General features: G+C 44.4%; 2 protein-coding genes and 1 long non-coding RNA gene across 5 annotated transcripts in view; 2 read left to right on the forward strand and 1 right to left on the reverse strand.

The window, feature by feature from the left end:
• Positions 1-6,946, forward strand: part of LOC126981087 (vitamin K-dependent gamma-carboxylase-like) — a 31,482-nt gene extending 24,536 nt beyond the window's left edge. Inside the window, exons 9-13 of one of the 2 annotated variants that reach the window (XR_007733733.1) lie at positions 2,919-3,050; positions 3,220-3,426; positions 4,353-4,476; positions 4,914-6,333; positions 6,549-6,946. Coding sequence is in view for 1 of the 2 variants with exons in the window: in XM_050831779.1 (XP_050687736.1) it covers positions 2,919-3,050; positions 3,220-3,426; positions 4,353-4,476; positions 4,914-5,758 (1,308 nt within the window). In the remaining variant the exon portion in view is untranslated. Of the gene's footprint in view, positions 1-2,918; positions 3,051-3,219; positions 3,427-4,352; positions 4,477-4,913 lie in introns of both variants that reach the window. The other variant, XM_050831779.1, reaches the window with a different exon arrangement.
• Positions 6,947-7,969: 1,023 nt separating this feature from the next.
• LOC126981092 (uncharacterized) lies at positions 7,970-13,235 on the reverse strand. 2 transcript variants are annotated; one of them, XM_050831784.1, is made up of 3 exons: positions 11,429-13,235; positions 9,057-9,266; positions 7,970-8,783 (listed from the first exon to the last, which is right to left on the reverse strand). In XM_050831784.1, exons 1-3 carry the CDS (start codon positions 11,432-11,434, stop codon positions 8,637-8,639), a joined length of 363 nt encoding a protein of 120 aa, XP_050687741.1. In that variant the 5' UTR covers positions 11,435-13,235; the 3' UTR covers positions 7,970-8,636. The 2 variants fall into 2 exon arrangements, with proteins under 2 accessions (XP_050687741.1, XP_050687743.1); XM_050831786.1 differs by having other exon boundaries at positions 9,099-9,266; positions 11,429-13,167.
• On the forward strand, positions 8,695-17,850 carry LOC126981093 (uncharacterized). Its single transcript, XR_007733734.1, has 3 exons — positions 8,695-8,834; positions 9,105-9,272; positions 16,470-17,850. It is a non-coding gene; the product is annotated as an uncharacterized LOC126981093 (long non-coding RNA).
• The last annotated feature ends 395 nt before the right edge of the window (positions 17,851-18,245 follow it).

Here is an 18,245-nt window from a genome sequence, read left to right on the forward strand (position 1 = left end):
ACAACCCTTTTTTTTTTTCTTTTTTTTTTAACACCGCGATGCTTACGTATATATATTTTTCTTGCTATACCTCTTTAGCATTCCGAAATCTTTGCATCCATACCGTCCAGATAGATTAAAATGCCTTACTTTTATATTTTTCCCGTTTCTGAATAAGGCTCACACAAAAGTAGGCCTACTCACGGTTATCAGTCTGAGGGAAAAACTCATTCACCGCCTTTTCGAGTATTTAATCCCCCTGCCGATAAGGTTTTAATATAACTATGCGAATAACTGATAAGGAGGGGAGGTGTGGAAGGAGAGGGGGGAGAGGGGGAGCTGGTGTGAGAGAGGGAGAGGAATGATGAGAGAATGTGAAAGGAAGTGGAGGGTCGAGAAAAAAGGAATAGGAGGGATGTGTGGGATAGAAAAGAATGGGGAGGGGAGAGGGAGAAGGGGAGAGGGGAAAGGGGGAAAGAGAGGGAGAGGAGTGAAAGGAAGAGGGAGGGGAGGGGAGGGAGACGAGAGGACTATTCTCTTCTACAGGGAGGTTGGAAAGTCGCTGCTTCGCCTCAAATATTCTGAGGCGCCGTATTGGGCTTAGTTTTATGGTCAATTGTGTGAGGGTGATTAATTTAGGCGCCAGTGAGAGAGAGAGAGAGAGAGAGAGAGAGAGAGAGAGAGAGAGAGAGAGAGAGAGAGAGAAGGAGTGTCAATGTTTGTCTTGCTTTCTCACCTGTGTGTCGGCGAGAGAGAGAGAGAGAGAGAGAGAGAGAGAGAGAGAGAGAGAGAGAGAGAGAGAGAGAGAGATTTTTTTATTTTTTATTAATTTATTACACGCAAGGGTGCCAAGCCTAGTACATGTTCAGGATGCTAACTTGGATACAGGCGACTCGTGCCTCACAGGGCACGCTGTGATACTGAGTCAACAGTAGGGAAAAAAAAAAAATTAGCATCCCCAAAAATGTGGATGTCGAGTGAGGATAACATCTAGATTGTTTCCAGACGATAAATATTTACATGTCTCCACAAGTGAGAGTCCTTGCGGTATTAAGTCAGCAACACGTGGACACTCCAAGCAATAGTGTTCAAGGGTGTTAGCATTGGGCGCGTCACACAGCTTGCAGGAGAAGTGAGGCGCGTCCCCCGCCTCGGCCAGCTGCCACACTCGCCGGTACCCAAGCCGGAGACGAGCACACACTACATTATGGCGGCGAACCATGAGACCGGAGCGACGGTACATGTGTGGACGAGGCAGGAAGTGTTCGTAGTGCTGGATAGACGCACTAGCGGCCCTCTCAGCATCGCTACGGTGACGGGTGGAGGAGAGAGAGAGAGAGAGAGAGAGAGAGAGAGAGAGAGAGAGAGAGAGAGAGAGAGAGAGAGAGAGAGAGGATTAGGGGTCTGCAAGCTCTCAAGTTCTGACCAAGAAGAACCAGAAACTAATATCGTCTTTGTTTCCATACTGAGGCAAGAAACGTGAAAGCTAAGTATCGGTGGTGTCAGACGCTTCCAACTCTCACTTCAACTACTTCCAAAGGCCAGAAAGGAGATCAATCGGGTTCTCATGTGTGTTTTTTAGGTTCATGATACAGAAGAGGGATCAAATACAACCAGAGTCATTAATCCCCTGACTGCGGATTTCCTACAAGAAGACACCACCAAGCTACAGAAATGGATCAAAAAGTGGCTATTAAAATTCAATGAAGTAAAATATAAAGTCCTGCACCTTGGGAGGGGATATCCAGCACACCAATACCACATGGGAAACACTCTACTACCCACCACAAAGGCAGAGAAAGACCTGAGAGCATGTTTCCAGGCTACAAGTAAAGGCTTAATCCGTGCCAATCGCAGCGGACGGGTTAAACTACCCTGAAAATCCCCACAACTACATAAGCCTTGTCAAACATGTGTGCTGGGGCGCCGAAGTGTTTGAGAATATGACCCAAGTACTCGTCACGTGCTCCGAACGAAAAAAGGGTCATATTACCAAACATTTCTGCGTCCAAGCACACACATTCGACAAGATTTTCGAAAGGGTTTTGAGCATTTCCGGGGATAGTTGTATAACCCTGATGGTAGTTTGACCTCTCTGTACCATAACCCTAAGAAAACATTCATTAGAACCATTGACCTCCTTTTTGGCCATTATAAATATTGGTTGTGAGAGCCGGAAGTGTCTGATAATACCGACCATAATATCGGGGTTCTCAAAGTCAAGGTCACTCTGGTTTCGAAAGTGAGGCGATAACACGAAGGTACAGAAAGTCGTTGGGAGGAAGAACAATGCCTGATTTCAGATTAAGATTTTTATTGACATGCCTATCTAACAAGGACGTGAGACATTGACTTTTCCAGGTCTCTTGCTATATACTTATTGATTAATACGGATAATATATACTGCTACTACGACTACTACTACTACCACCATTACTGCTACTACTATTAATGTCAGTCTTAATGCTAATACTAATACTGCTATTACTATAAGAACAACAACCATTACTACTACTACTACGACGACGACGATGACGAAGGGGACGACGACAAGCACCACCACCACTTATATTACATTCCTGCGTGGTGTAGTGGTTACCAATCCTAGCTCTGAATCCGCGGACCTTGATTCGAATCCCTGCTTGGGCAGTTGGAGCGCAGCCCACCCAGCTGTTCATCCTCCCTTTCAGACTGGTTGATAAATGGGGACTTGGAGAAACCCTGCGTGGGTAAACTGTGGTAACCCGAATGTCTAACGTGCCCTGTGTCCCAGGATGATGGGTTCTCCACAGGTTCAAGGGACATACCTACACTGGGCACACACTGTCCTCCCTCGCCTATCCCACTCAACACCACGCTGCTCTTCATCTCCCCTGGCCTAATAGCTATGCTCTACTGATGGCCAAAAGAAAAAAAATCATCTCCTTCTGTGCCTCCAGGGCTTCAACACGTGGACAGAGGGACCGTATGGGTACAGCTGGGACATGATGGTACATTCGTGGGACACCCTACACGTCAAGGTCACTGCCGTTACCGCTAATGGGGGACACCGCGTCTACGTGGACCCCGACGTGAGTGTGTGTAATAATAATAATAATAATAATAATAATAATAATAATCTCTCTCTCTCTCTCTCTCTCTCTCTCTCTCTCTCTCTCTCTCTCTCTCTCTCTCTCTCTCTCTCTCTCATATTCTGTCTATCTATCTAAATAATGTTTTATGCACCCCCCCTACCCCCAGCGCTGGGTGTCCAGCCCCCGGTGGTCGAGTCACGCGGACATGGCGGTGCAGTACTGTCGCTGCGTCCAGAGCCGCCTCGCCGCCCTCGGCCACCCCGTCACCGCCCTCTACCTCGACGTCTGGAAGTCCCTCAACGGCAGGTTCCAGCAAAGAATTTTCGATCCCACCGTGAACATCCTGGAGGCGCCCTGGTCACCCTGGAGCGAGGTGTGTGTGTGTGAGGGCAATGTATAATCTCACGCGCGACCTTTCTCTTCTATCTCTCCGTTCAGTCGTCCAAGCACACACAAACAAGAGCTACCAACAAACCGGCAGACCTTCAAAACTTATAAAAGAAAACCAAATTAGAAAAAAAGATAAACAGTAAACTAAAAATAAATAATCCACGCGTCCATGCAAACATCAACAAGAACCAACAGGCAAACGAGTGCCAACAAAACTCATAAACAAAAACAAACTAAGAAAAAGTAGAAAAGAAAAAGAACAGGGAAAAGTGTTTGTCTTGAGGATGAATGACCTTGTTGACAAAAATGTCCTCAGACTTAAAATTAAAAACAACTAAAATTATAAAAACAAACAAAACAAAAAAGAGCCAAATATTACTGAAAATAAATATAGGGAAACACTTACGAAGGGTCACATTCTTAAACATTTTGGCGCCTATAAGCATATATATTTGACAAGGCTTTCGTAGGAGTTTCGAGCAATTCCAGGGATAGTCATGACCCTAGTTGTAGTTTGACCTTTCTTCTGTACCATAAATCTAAAAAACATTCAGTAGAACCCAAATGATCTCTTTTTTGACCTTTGGAGGTAATTGATTTGAGCGGCGGAAGCGTCTTACTAAGGCTGGTATTACAAAACACTTTGCCATATCACAGCAGCTCTTTCGAAAGGTCAAAGAGGGGATCAGTCGGGTTCTAATGAGTGTTTCTTTAGGTTCATGGTACAGAAGAAGGGTCAGACTACCACCAGGGTCATAAAACTACCCCTGGAAATGTCCACAACTCCTACGAAAGCCTTGTCAAATATGTGTTTTTTGGGCGGCGAAATGTCTCATAATTACAACCCTTACTCTATTTGAATACCATCCATTAGTTCTTACATATAATGACCTTGAGTCCTGCCCGCAGACGCCGTGGGTGCTGCCGTTAGTGAAGGACCTCGACCACTGGAGGACACGACTCTACCACCAGCAGGAGGAAGATGAGCTTTCAACCTCCCCCGTGGAAAGGATATTCGTGGCCGACTTCCCCGGTGAGGCACAAGATATCTCCTTATTATCCTTTTCTCTCTCCTCTTCTTCCTCTTCCCTCGTCCCCTACTCCACCTCTACCTCCTCCCTCTCTTTGTTGTCTTGCTTATTTTCTTTCAACTTCTTCATTCTACTATTCCCTTCCTTCTCCTCCCTATTCTCCTCCTCTACCCTCTCTATCTTATTTATTCTCCTCATCGTCTTTCTCTCTCTCTCTCTCTCTCTCTCTCTCTCTCTCTCTCTTGTCTCTTTTCTTCTCTCTACTGTGGTCATTTTTAAAGTTCTCGGACTGTTTTCCTTTCCTATTAAATAATGTTGCCATAGTATGAGTATTATTTTTCTCAGCTTCTATCTTTTAACAAAAATGTTTAAATCTTGTATCAGTACTTTTTCTTTTCTCTGTCATATCGTCTCCTCTCTTGTATTTGACATCCCCCAGGCCTTACTCTCGAGAATTACCTGAGCACTGATTTGGAGAACGTCACTCTGGAGGTATTGAAGGGCGTGGTGGTGGCGCTCCTCCCTTGTGAGGGTGGTGGCGGGGGTCGCCTCGATGACCAAGAGCCCAGAGACGGCCCCGAAAACATCACGGCCTACCAGCAACAGAATGGCGCCGGCACTCCCGCCCACTGGAAGCAGCTTGCCTTGAGGACCCACCGGTCACATGAGGGCCTTAAGGAAACGTCAGAAAGAAGCAGTGACTATGAGAAGGGAACAGACTTCCAGAAACTATTAATAGGATGTCATGATCTTTCCATGAGCCTTCACAGGGCGCAAAAGAGTCTCAAAGAGTTGGCAGCCAGTATCCACGTTGGGACTAAGGGCGTGAGTGCACATTTATGCGGGGCGGCGGAGGTGAGGGTGTGCCCTGTGGTGGTAGAGTCGGGAGGCAGCCTGACCCTGCCGACCGGTGCCTTCCACTCCATCACCACCACGTCCTCCTCACCAGCCGTTTACTCCTACAGCTTCACGAATGCAACGTTGAGTGTCGAAGAACAACGGAGTTATATGGCAAGCCACAGTACTGCGGACGAGCCACGCGGGAAGGGTGGACTGGGATTGACTGATACAAGTCCCTCTGACGGGTCAAACAGCAACACCCAAGACGGCCAGCCCCACACCCGTCCCGAAGACTTGGATGAGCAGTTAGGTGTTGAGTTCCCGACTTTCCAAGACCTTATTAAGTTCTTCAAGCGGAAACTGACTCTGTTCTGGAGGTCAGGAAGGCTCTTGGCTAAAGCCTGTCACTGTGTGCTCACCAACTCCTGTCCCAAAAAAGGGTAACTGGCGCCTGACTTCTTACACGACGTATTAGTATTTATTAACACTTAGTTGTGGCTAGTTTTTTTTTCTTCCATTTTGAGGACGGAGTTACTGTAGTTAGAAGTGTTGGATTTTCACAGAATTAAGTCGACACATTACAAGCTCAGTCGTAAAAAGTGATATAAAGAAACAAAGAAAAAAACGGCTAACCATGCCTTGAAAAACTGACCAAAAGAGACAGACAAGCCACATTATTGTTGTTACTAAATACCATTACGACGTTTAACCCGGTAGCAGCGACGGGGCAAATTTGTGGCTTTACCGTTTACCAGCGACGGGCCAATTTTTTACCATGATATAAACCCCCAAAATAGATGATGCATAAACTAATCACAAATGCGTTGATATATATATATTATGAAATGGTTTGCGTGAGCGATGATTTTTTCTCATTTTTCTCGCTTAGAGGGGCCTTTAAGAAACATGATCCCCGCAGCTACCGGGTTAAAAAAAATCAGGCGTGGCAGGTCGCAGAGTTATGTCTTGGCAACACGTCCTCCCTCACCCGTGCTCGCTGTGCTACGATCGCCTTTCAAGTCTTGGGTAGCCCCCTAGGACTTACCATAGCTTCTCTCCGCTAATACTATAATGTTTTTTCTGCTTAAATCTCCTTATGGATACTGTTTGGTTATGTTGGTAATGAGGTTGCTAGTTAACGCTCTTAAGTCCTAACTATTTTTTTTTTTTTTTTGTAATCTCCATATTGATTTAGGTTACCTGGACATCTTTATTGGTTACGATCGCCTTTCAGGTCTTGGGTAGCCCTCTAGGACTTACTATAGCTTCTCTCCGCTAATACTATAATGTTTTTTCTGCTTAAATCTCCTTATGACTACTGTTTGGTTATGTTGGTAATGAGGTTGCTAGTTAGCGCTCTTAAGTACTAACTAATCTCCATATTGATTTAGGTTACCTGGACATCCTTATTGATCAAGTCAGCATGTTTGTACCCCCTTGCCTGCGTTCCCAATATATCCATCTGCTTCTTCCTATACGCTCTATACGCTTATGAAGGGCATCCGTATAGTTCTTTATTACTATACAAGGGTGTATGCTTCCTTGTGGTACTCAAAGTTATAAAGAACTGATCCCATGTAGCTAAAACGCGTCTCAGCGAGGTGACGCTCAGAGAATAAAACATGAGCTTGACGGTGTTGCATGTCTCTGAGCACCCTGATGGCTCCCTGCGTCCAACGGGCACGGGGAGAGAGAGAGAGAGAGAGAGAGAGAGAGAGAGAGAGAGAGAGAGAGAGAGAGAGAGAGAGAGAGAGAGAGAGAGAGAGAGAGAGAGAGAGAGAGAGAGAGAGAGAGAGAGAGAGAGAGAGAGAGAGAGAGAGAGAGAGAGAGAGAGAGAGAGAGAGAGAGAGAGAGAGAGAGAGAGAGAGAGAGAGAGAGAGAGAGAGAGAGAGAGAGAGAGAGAGAGAGAGAGAGAGAGAGAGAGAGAGAGAGAGAGAGAGAGAGAGAGAGAGAGAGAGAGAGAGAGAGAGAGAGAGAGAGAGAGAGAGAGAGAGAGAGAGAGAGAGAGAGAGAGAGAGAGAGAGAGAGAGAGAGAGAGAGAGAGGACTTTTTCTTCGTCATGTCATTCTACTGTATTTCATGTTTTGAGGTTTGTCTCCTTTCCAGTACCTGAGTACCAAAACCAGAGAGTGAATGATGGTGATTTAAAAGGCGAGATTCCACATACAGGCACCGTCACTCTCGCCCACCCAGAGAAGTCAAAAGTCACTCTTACTTCGCTTGCTCTTACCTTAATATCCGAATCATGACAGCCTCGTGATGACAGGAACTCAATCATACTAGCACCAAGCTACATGTAAGCCATCCATACTTATCAATGACATGTATCAAATGTTATTATTGATTTTATGTAATTTTCTTGGTCTTGGCTCGGGAGCCAGCCATTTCTTTATTCCTTTTGGCACCTCAAGGGTGGAGACACGGGCTTTATAGAGCCCGTCAGTATCAAGCAGATTTGTCCCTTTGGGAGGGACATTGGGCCCTTGTCGAGTGTGCCGACAGACCGACTCTGTCGGCTGACGTCAGCCGAGCCGACCAAGTCGGTCTGTCGATGAGGACTGGCATGTCGCTGATCATCGTGTCAGGATCGGAGCATACTACAAAACAGTTCATCCTCATTTCCCTCGTTTTCTACTCTCTCTCTCTCTCTCTCTCTCTCTCTCTCTCTCTCTCTCTCTCTCTCTCTCTCTCTCTCTCTCTCTCTCTCTCTCTCTCTCTCTCTCTCTCTCTCTCTCTCTCTCTCTCATAGAAAACTGAAATATGTAACCGGGAGCACAACAAATGGCATATGACACAACACAAAGATATTATGAACTTGTATTTTCCTTTACCTTATAATCGAGAAAAACAAAAGTTGGTCTGAGGAATGAGACGTGCTTGACATACTTCCCGTCGACATCGGGTGGCGGTCGCGTAAGTGGAAGTAAAACAGAAAAATAGTGGCAGTACGCGACTGTTAACACCCTTTTGCAAGTTTCACATTACCACTAATTATGCAGAGATGTTGAAATCAAAATGATCATCCCAGATTAAGAAAACTTACTTAATACTCATTACTTATTTATTACTTAATACTCGTTAAAATGATAATTGCAATAAAAGTTGATGCCACAAGAAATTAGAATAAATAGTCGTCTTCAAAGGTTTAAAATAAATAGTTTGTCTTCAACGGTGGAGTCTAACAGAAGGTATTAGCAGTGAAGGGAAGAAGAAACAGCACGGGGAAGAGAATGACAAATTTTTATAGCCATCTTATGAGGGGGTAGCGGCGGGGATTCCCGGGCTAAGGTGTGCAGATGAAAGGGACGGCGGGATCCTGCGTTCATCCCTGGTCGCTGTTGCTGCCCCTGACGCGGCCCGAGGAGGAGCGGGCGAAGAGGAGGGAGGGGTTGATGAGCGGCTGGTCGGGGCGGTACAGCTGCAGCAGGTACGCGGGCATCATGGAACCGAAGCCGCGCTTGTCCTGCACCTGGCGAGGATGAAAGTACCAAGTGACTTGTTGCTCTGCTTCATTTGAAAGGTACTATTACTATTTTCCATTATCATCGTTTTTATCAACACCGTTCATGAACCGAACCGAACCAATTTAGTCTTGATTTTATCTTTCGCTGACATTTGAAACTTTATTATTTTATTATCACCCGACGAAAAACACTTTTGAGAACCCAGTTAATCTTCTTTGTGGCCTTTGGAAGCGGTTGATGTGAGAGTTGCAATCAAAGAATCCTTGATGCCGCCTTACCTGAAGTGTCTCTGATGTGTGCCTCGCTCCCCCACGCCTTACCTGCAGTGCCTCTGGCTGGCCCGGGTCGTCAGGATCCTCCCAGTACCCCCGCTTCACGACGGGCCAGAAGGGCTGAGCCTGGCCCCGCTCGTAGCCCGGATCAGCGGCCACAACCCCAAGCACCCCCAACGCCAAGAGTCCAGTCAACACAACGCCAACGAGGCTTTCCTGAAGGTACAAAAACAGGACTGTCACTCGCCTCCTCCTCCGCCTCCTTTTTCTTCTCCTCCTCCATCCTCCTCACCTTACTACGACTCCTCTTTCTTCTTCTCTCTCCCTTTTCTTCTCCTCATCTTTCTCCTTTCGCCCCCTCCTCCTCTCCCTTCCTCCTCTTCTTTCTTTTAATCTTCTAGCTCTTCATTTCTTCCTTCCTCCTCTTTCTCTTCTTCTTTCTCTTCTTCCTCCTCTTCTTCCTCTTCTTCCTCTTCCTACTCCTCTTCCACCTCCTCCTCCTACCCCTCTAACTCCTCCTCCTCCTCCTATTACTACTACTACTACTACTACTACTACTACTACTACTACTACTACCACCTCCGTTACTACAACTTGTTAAATAGACTGATCTAGTTAGGCAAGTTTCCCTTTCCTATGCTTAATTAAAACTTCTGTTCCTTTGTCCTTTGCTGTTACTATCTCCTCAGAGTTTTCCTCCTATTTTTTTCTCCTCCTCTTCTTCCTTCTTTCTCCTCCCAATCCTTTTTCTTTTACTCTTCTTCCACAACCTTTTTTTTTTACGCATTCTACTCCTTCTCTTTCTTCTCCTCCTCCTCCTATTTCTCCTCCTCTTCGTCCCCCTCTTCCTCCTCTTCCTCTTCCTCTTCCCCTTCCCTTATTCCATTATTGCTCTATTCTCTGCATCTTTCTCATTGTCTGCCTCTTGATCTCCCTCACCCAACTATTGTTATTATTATTTTTATTATTATTATAAGTAGTAGTAGTAGTTTTATTATTATTATTTTGATGATGGTGGTGGTTATCATTTCGACTATTATTCCTATCATTATTATTGCTATCATTATCATTATTGCTACCATTATTTTTCAGTTTGCTCAATGTTTTGTTTTGTTTTACCACACATCGTAGGAAAGACGTCTCGTGGTGATTAGAATAGTTAGTCATCAGCTGCTAAAACAAATCAGAGTGTCGAAGAAGACTGCTAAATCTGATGAAAGGAACAGCAAATTATTCCACACCCTCTCATAAAGGGGCTATTAAACTGGGCAAATTTTCCGTGGATTTTCAGTCAAACCACCATTTCCGCTGGCGTGGTTCCTATATTTCTCACTCACTCACTTTTAGTACCCGCGCTCATTCACACATGCGTTCACCTACTTCACTCACATTCACTGCTCTCGTTCACTCACTCATGCATTCCCTTACCTTACCTACTCACATCCAACAACCTCGTTTAAGGGGCTATTACACTGGGCAAATTTTTCGTGGATCTTCAGTCAAACCACGATTTCCGCTGCCGTGGTTCTCATATTTCCGTTGTTTTCTGACGTGTCCACGATCTTTCAAAGCTACGGTAGATTTCACCAAAGGACGACGGTATTAGTCACCATCATCAGCAGCAGCAGCAGCAATAACAAGAAACAAATGAAAACCACGCTAGCGGAAATCGTGGTTTGACTGAAGATCCACGGAAAATTTGCCCGCAGTGTAATAGCCCCTTAAGGGTTAAAGCGATTTGACAAGTTTCATGAACTGGAAAAGCAATTATTATTTTTTTCATCAACAGGATCGATGTTGTGTGACGTTTATACCGGCTTGCATTCACTTAAAAGGGGGTAATGTGATTTGATGAATAAGCAAAAATCTTTTCATATCATTTTAGATCTCGTATTGATCGAGGTCTGGTTTTCGGGGGTGACGACTTCACTCATCTTTTTACAGTGCATGTATACGTAAATGTCGAGCTTGTATCAGATATTTGGCAGCTAACAAAAAAAAATGTAGTATGATCATGTTCTTATTTTTTATATACCCCAGAAAAAAAATGTCTTATGGGAAGTGAGGTCTTAAGAATAGCCACCTGGCACAAACATGACCGCATGGGCCACGAAGATCATTTGTCAAAAGTCAGGCCCTTTCATTTGCGAGGTGGATGTGTCAGTCTCCTTTAGGCCCTATAAGCTATAGCGAGAGGGCTTCACACACACACACACGAAAAATATTTGTCACTGCCATTCATTCCGCTCGTTTTCATCTTTTGATCCAGTTGTGATTGAGGTAGGATAAAAGAAACAATTATAATCTTTCCCAGTGTGTTCCTCATTATCTCTGTTTACCTGCGTGAAAAGAATACGGATCAAAAGAGCAATATTTACCTTCATCGGTGCGGCGCGAAGTGACGTCGAGGCTAGCGACAGTTGGCGGCGGCGGCGGCGGCGGCGACGGCGTTGGAGTGCTGGGGCGCGCGTCTCCTCACCCTTCTGTTCCTCCGTCTTCCCCAGCCAGGCGGGAATGAGGCACTCTCCCTCCACGCTCGCCTCTTATCCTGCTCCTCCTCCTCCTCTTCCTCCTCTACCTCTCCTAGGTTTCCCTCATTCTCCTCTTCCCCCCTCCCCACCCTCCTGACCCCCTCACACCCACACGTTACGTACGCCTCCCTCGTCCGCCACCCACGACAATGGACGGTAAATGAGACTAAAAACATCGGGAGGAAATTATTTAATATATTTCCTGGTATATTCATATCCTTTTTCCCGACTGCTGCTTTTCCTCCTCCTCCTCTTCCTCCTGCTCCTCCTCCTGCTCCTCTTCCTGCTCCTCCTCTTTCTCCTCCCCCTCTTCCAGCTGCTGTAACATACCCCCCTTGATACAGCCCCCTTTTTTCATTGCCACATCGACGTTCAGTAAGACAGGTAAGAAGCTAAGGTGGATGAGCTGAGCGATGGAAAGAGGAGGAGCACTTGTCGTTCATGATTAAGGGTTTAGATCCTGTAAGAGGAGACAAATGAGCCCTGAGAAAGAGAGTTCGCGCACCCCCACTTGTCTCCCACGCCGCCCCTCACCGGTGGGAAATCATGGTATTGAAGGCTGACGACCTGCTGGAGTTCAGGCCTCACAAGACCCCCCCCCTCCACCGCCACCCACGCCTCCACGAACACCTTCACTCCTTAACACTCCTCGTGGGATGCCCCGGAGTGGTGCTTTGCAAGGGGAAGGGAAGGCGAATAGAGCTGTGCGAGTGTATGTATATAGGAGAAATTTTTACACTTCCACACACAGTCCCCTTGGAAAAGCATGAAAACACATATTGCAATATGTGCTTTTACGACGTTTATCATTGCAGTAAATATATAGCTTTAACTAAGAACAGAAAAAAATTAAGTATTTACACTTTAATCTGTGTGGGCGAGATTGTTTAACAAAGTGGAGGGGAGAGATGATGATCCATGGCAGGGGAACACACAGGCAAGGGAAGGAGAGGAGAGAGGAGGGGTAAGGAATGTTGATGGGGTGTGACCGCATTCTATAATTCAATTTCCTTGTTGAATAAAAGGAAACGTTACCATTGCAAAGATGGCACCACCGCCATGACGCCCCCTCTTTTTTTTTCCGGCATAGGAGACAGGCCATACTTGGGAAGACGATTAAAGGTGATTAAGAATATCCTCGAGCAATGTTCAATTAATCAATAGCGGCATACACCGGGGGGCGCGTCGCCTCACCCACCTGGGACGCCAAACCCTGGTGTTCCTCTAGGCAAGTCTCCATTCCTGCCCTCTTTCCATCCTAAGTGACTCATAGCATGATTCATCGACTTGCTCAAGCAACGAACTTTATGGGTGCCCCCTTGGCCTCTATTACTTGGGCTAGTCTTCTACAGAAACGACCTGGTAAGCATGGTCGACTTCTGCGTAGTGCGCCACATGTGCGTATAGCCGGAGTTGGTGTGCACGGGCTATGGAGGTAGTAGGCCTTGATTCAATCTCACGGAGTAGGTATAGTTTCCTATTTGACACAAGGTCAGTCTAGCGATATCCCACGAGTCTGTGTACGGTAGGCATTGATTACCAAAGGCACTTTTTACGGTAGTAAGTGCGTAGAGACTTTTTTTTTTAGGTGCTTCCTAAAGCGCCTGTAGGCTGTCTTGGGCGACCCCAGCCCGTTAGTGGCGCATGCAAATTTTATTTATAGTGGCTGCCGTGATATATGACTCTTGGTTGGCCCATGCTGCTACGTCTCACCATATATATATATATATATATAGAGAGAGAGAGAGAGAGAGAGAGAGAGAGAGAGAGAGAGAGAGAGAGAGAGAGAGAGAGAGAGAGAGAGAGAGAGATTAAGCCACAGCCACAACCACGGCCACGGCCACAGACAGACAGAAGATCCTATGAGCTGGCTATTATGTGGAGCTGCGTTGTGTGCATCCTGTTACAGGCGGCCAAGAAGAAACGGATGAGGGAGGTGCAGCGAAAAGGGATTCAGGTGGAAACTTGAACCCGACCTTTGCCCGGGGCGGCGAGGGGGCGCGCGAACGTGAGCCAACTGATTAGCAACTCTTCCCTGCCTAATGTTTATAGGCCGAAGAACAGAAGCTGCGGCCACGTGGCGTATTCAGAGGCAGGTGCAAAGACGGCATTGGGAAGGGAAGAGAGAGACGGAGTGACGGGAACTGACGGGGAACATATGGAAGTAAATGTTGGAGGTGCATCTGGCTTTATGTTTGGGGTTTAGAATGTGACTGTAGACTGTAGAGGGATAATTCAGAGTACTTTGGGCAGTTTTGAGTAATTTAGGATCACTTAAAATGGATGTAAATATCCACCTTAGACTAGGTATTATTTAGGCGATGAATCCCCTTAATACTACCCTCCTGAGGCTAGCCGTTCAGCCCGAGGAATACGAAATGAACAGAGGCGGTGCTTCGCTTCATGCAGCAATCTCAGGTTACTTGCCTGTAATGAGGTTTGACTTTCCTGTGTAAAACATTAGTGTTTAAAGAGTCAAAAGAACATGTAATGGTATGGCTACCTATATGTTCGTTTACGTATTTATTATTTTCGATTTGCATTGTGTGTATTGATTGATTGTAATTGATCACCCAGGGGGAAACGGGCCTTCGTCAATAATTGACGGCCCGTAGCTGTGTGTATAACACCTCCGTGTATATATGGTGTTTGACACATCGATAGCAACGAATCCCCGAGCCCGGGTTCGATCCCAACTTTGGGTATAGTTGGGTTGTAATCGGGGCCTAACTCACCCAGCTATTTATCCTCCCGTTCGAGCTGGTAGATAAATGGGTGCCTAAGGAAATCTGGGGAAGGTAAACTGTGGTAGCGTGGCGTGGCTGTCCCTGATTATTGGTTTATCGGCATCCATATATATATATATATATATATATATATATATATATATATATATATATATATATATATATATATATATATATATATATATATATATATATATATATATATATATATATATATATATATATATATATATATATATATATATATATATATATATATATATATATGTATGTATGTCCGGCTGGCTGAGTAAGATTCAGACCATTGCTATTCGAACTGTTTAAATTCAGATCATCATCATTAATTTTGTAATACATTTTTATTTCTTGATTTCTTGCGGAACCCTAGGCGTTCTACGGCACCCTGGTTGGGAATCACTGCTCTGGTTGAAAGCCAGACTCATATATGTCAAGCCTTACGTATTTTGCGTAAGTCTTACGTAATTTCGGTGATTTTCAAGTCTTACGGCGTAAGTTGAAAATCTTACATTTTTTCTCCGCTTGCGACGTTTTTTTTTTTTTTAATATGTTTGTTTTAAACAATTTGAAATATATCGTACGTGCCATATTCAAATTCATGTGAGCGTGCTGAGTAACGGTTACTGTTACGGATAGTGTATGTGTGTGTGGGGGGGGGGAGGCACCTCGTGCACCCTGCATGCTTGAGTCCGTCGGAACCATACCTGTCAAGTCTTACGTTTTTTATACACAAACTTATGGTCTCTAACCCAAAATCTTATGGCAAGACACCACAGTAGCTTGACAGGTATGCAGACTGAGAGGTTGAGTCTGGCAGGCTGGGGGAGTGCGGGCTTGGGGTACAAATAATTGTTACCCCTACACGGCATGTTTTCTACAATACACGCAGCGGCCTTTATGGCGCCACTTCTCTACATCTACTAAATTTTACTGAAGACTGTATGAAGGGCCATCCCTTCCCTCTTTTCTTTCTTCATGATATAGCCTACTGTCCTTGGTTAGAAGCCCTGCGTAAAACTGTATCTGGTGTGAAGCGACCATTTATGTTCCCTTTCGGACTGCCAAGTCGGGGATCTGTTTGTAATGTGATGCAATAAACGAGTGTGGTGTTCGGGGTTCCAATCATTATTTACCCGCTACCCCATTTCCCACACCTCCCTTCACTCATCACCCTTCATTGCTCATGCTTCCACAATTACATTTTAGCACCCATACTTTGAAAACATATTAATAAATTTGTATGTAATATAAAAGGCAGAGGTAAATAGTTGGAATAAAAAAGGACAGAAAAGAATATATTCACCCTGTCTTAATTGAAGCCTAACCCAATGGGTGTGATTTTACTTGATTTCTTCCTATTGCGAACAGAAAAGACCAAATTACCCCCACCGGACACATTATGTACTGTCTGGGGGTTGGGATATGTTCCTGTCCTACTTTGGTGTTGATTGTCCTTAAGTTTTCCTGAAAAAAAAGGAGTCGAAATCTGTCCTTTTCTGTCCTCTTTGCAGTAAAGTTTATTACTGTTTACAATTTATTATTAGGCAGCGCTGACAAATTGAGTTTAATCATTCTCGAGTCCGTGCTGATATTGAATGCATCAGGACTCAGGAAGGAAGGCTACCGGGTGCCGGGTGGGGAAGTTGTAAGGTCACGGACGTGAGGATGACGCGTCCAGTACCAGTACGGCGAGCTGCCCAATGGACAGTTCAGGGTTACCAGATGCTGCCAAAAATGGCATTTTTTCCCATACATTACACAATGAATTTTGGAGTTTGCCAAAAAAATTGAAAACTTCTTGACATTTTATATGGGAAAAAAAAAGATGAAAATGCCATTTAAGTCGAGGGTGAGAACGGGCTGGGCCGACCATCAGGCCCTACCTGGAAGAAGCCTTGGGCCGACCATCAGGCCCCACCAGGAAGATGCCTACCGGCGCAACAGGCAACGACGTAAAATATATATATATATATATATATATATATATATATATATATATATATATATATATATATATATATATATATATATATATATATACCTGTTAATATTCGTAGTGCTGTCCTATATTGGGGCAAATGACTTTTTTTTTTACAGCAAGTCTGTTCTTTTTCTTACTGTAGTGTCTGCCAACCCTGTGATACGCAGCTGCAGCTATCTCTGGACGCGGGATAAAGAGAACCGGGCAACCTTATGGAGGAGGCGTGTCCAAGGGTTAACGAAATCAAGTGTTGTTTTGTGCAGAATTCATCCGTGAAAGTTTTCCTTCAGCGATAAAAGTCAATAAGAAGGCTCAGAAACACCTTTGATACTCGACGGAAAGTGGTCGTGAAGTGTTATTTTGTGGGCCTGAGATTGATATACCTGCTGCTAGTGGATGTCTGGCTGTGTCTAGTGGGGCGCCATACTCCACCACCACCACCAGTACCTTCCCTCCTCCACCAAGCCAGCAAGCTCCACAGTCTTCCTAAAGTGTCCTTGTGGTTTCTGTGTGTTGTGCGCGTGAGTTGCACAGAATATTTTCGAGGATATCTGGCTGGCTTCAGTGGTGCGCCATATTCCATTGCTACCACCACTACCTTCCCCCCTCCACCAGCAAGTAATCTGCCTTCCTAAAGTTTCCTTGTGGTTACTGTGTGTTGTGGGCGTGAGTTGAACAGATTACTTTAGTGGATATCTGGCTGTCAAACGGTCCGCAATACTCCACTCCCACCACCTGATCTTATCCTCTCTACCAAGCGAGCCAGCAAATACTTCGGCCTTCTGGTAACGTTCTCTCTCACCACCAAGTCCAGCATGTCCAACGACCGCCAGAAGAATCAACGAGGAACCGTCAACCACCAGCACCAGCATCAACACCAGCATCAACACCACCACCACAATAGTACCAACACTCAGCAGAAGAAGGTTGTCGTTCACCACCACCACCACAACAAACCACAACCACAACAACAGCAGAAGGTTGTCGTTCACCACCACCACCACAACAAACCACCACCACAACAACAGCAGAAGAAGGTTGTCGTTCATCACCACCACCACGACAATCAGCCCCAGCTGCAGACCAAAGTGGTTCACCATCACCACAACAACAAAAAAAATAACCAGCCACCAACACGCGTCGTTCACCACCACCACCACAACAGCAACAACACCAACACTGCTCAACACACCCACCAGCACACGCACCAGCATGTCCACCACCACCAGAAAAAGTAAAATGGTTACCAACACACGCTGCTCATCATTGTCGCCACTCACCTATCTATGGATAGGGATGAGTGGTACTGGTGACAGCTAGCATTGTGGATAATGTGTGTGTCAGTAAAAATGTAAGACCACTTAATAATACTCTGGAGTATATTCCAAATCAAGTTGCTTCCACAATAGAAAATGATTATCCCGAGATCGTACATTATTAATTAATACGTTCCTTTACCGCCTGACACACACACACACACACACTTTATAAAATGAAGATTGATTGATTGATAGTTATATATATATATATATATATATATATATATATATATATATATATATATATATATATATATATATATATATATATATATATATATATCTATATATATATATATATTTATATATATATGTATATATATATATATATATATATATATATATATATATATATATATATAAATATATATATAGATACAGATATATATATATATATATATAGATATATATATATATATATATATATATATATACATATATATAAATATATATAAATATATATATATATATATATATATATATATATATATATATATATATATATATATATATATATATATATATATATATATATATATATATATATATATATATATTACAGGTAAACATACACACTCGAGTGTAGTTTCCTTTCCGTA

This window comes from Eriocheir sinensis, chromosome 46, assembly GCF_024679095.1.
Source record: "Eriocheir sinensis breed Jianghai 21 chromosome 46, ASM2467909v1, whole genome shotgun sequence".
NCBI lineage: Eukaryota > Metazoa > Arthropoda > Malacostraca > Decapoda > Varunidae > Eriocheir > Eriocheir sinensis.

Bases quoted from the DNA above. Each gene is read 5' to 3' on its own strand.
- LOC126981092 (XM_050831784.1), bottom strand. The intron at 8,784-9,056 runs GTAAGGCGGCAT...CATCCTCGCCAG, and splicing joins ACACATCAGAGACACTTCAG to GTGCAGGACAAGCGCGGCTT.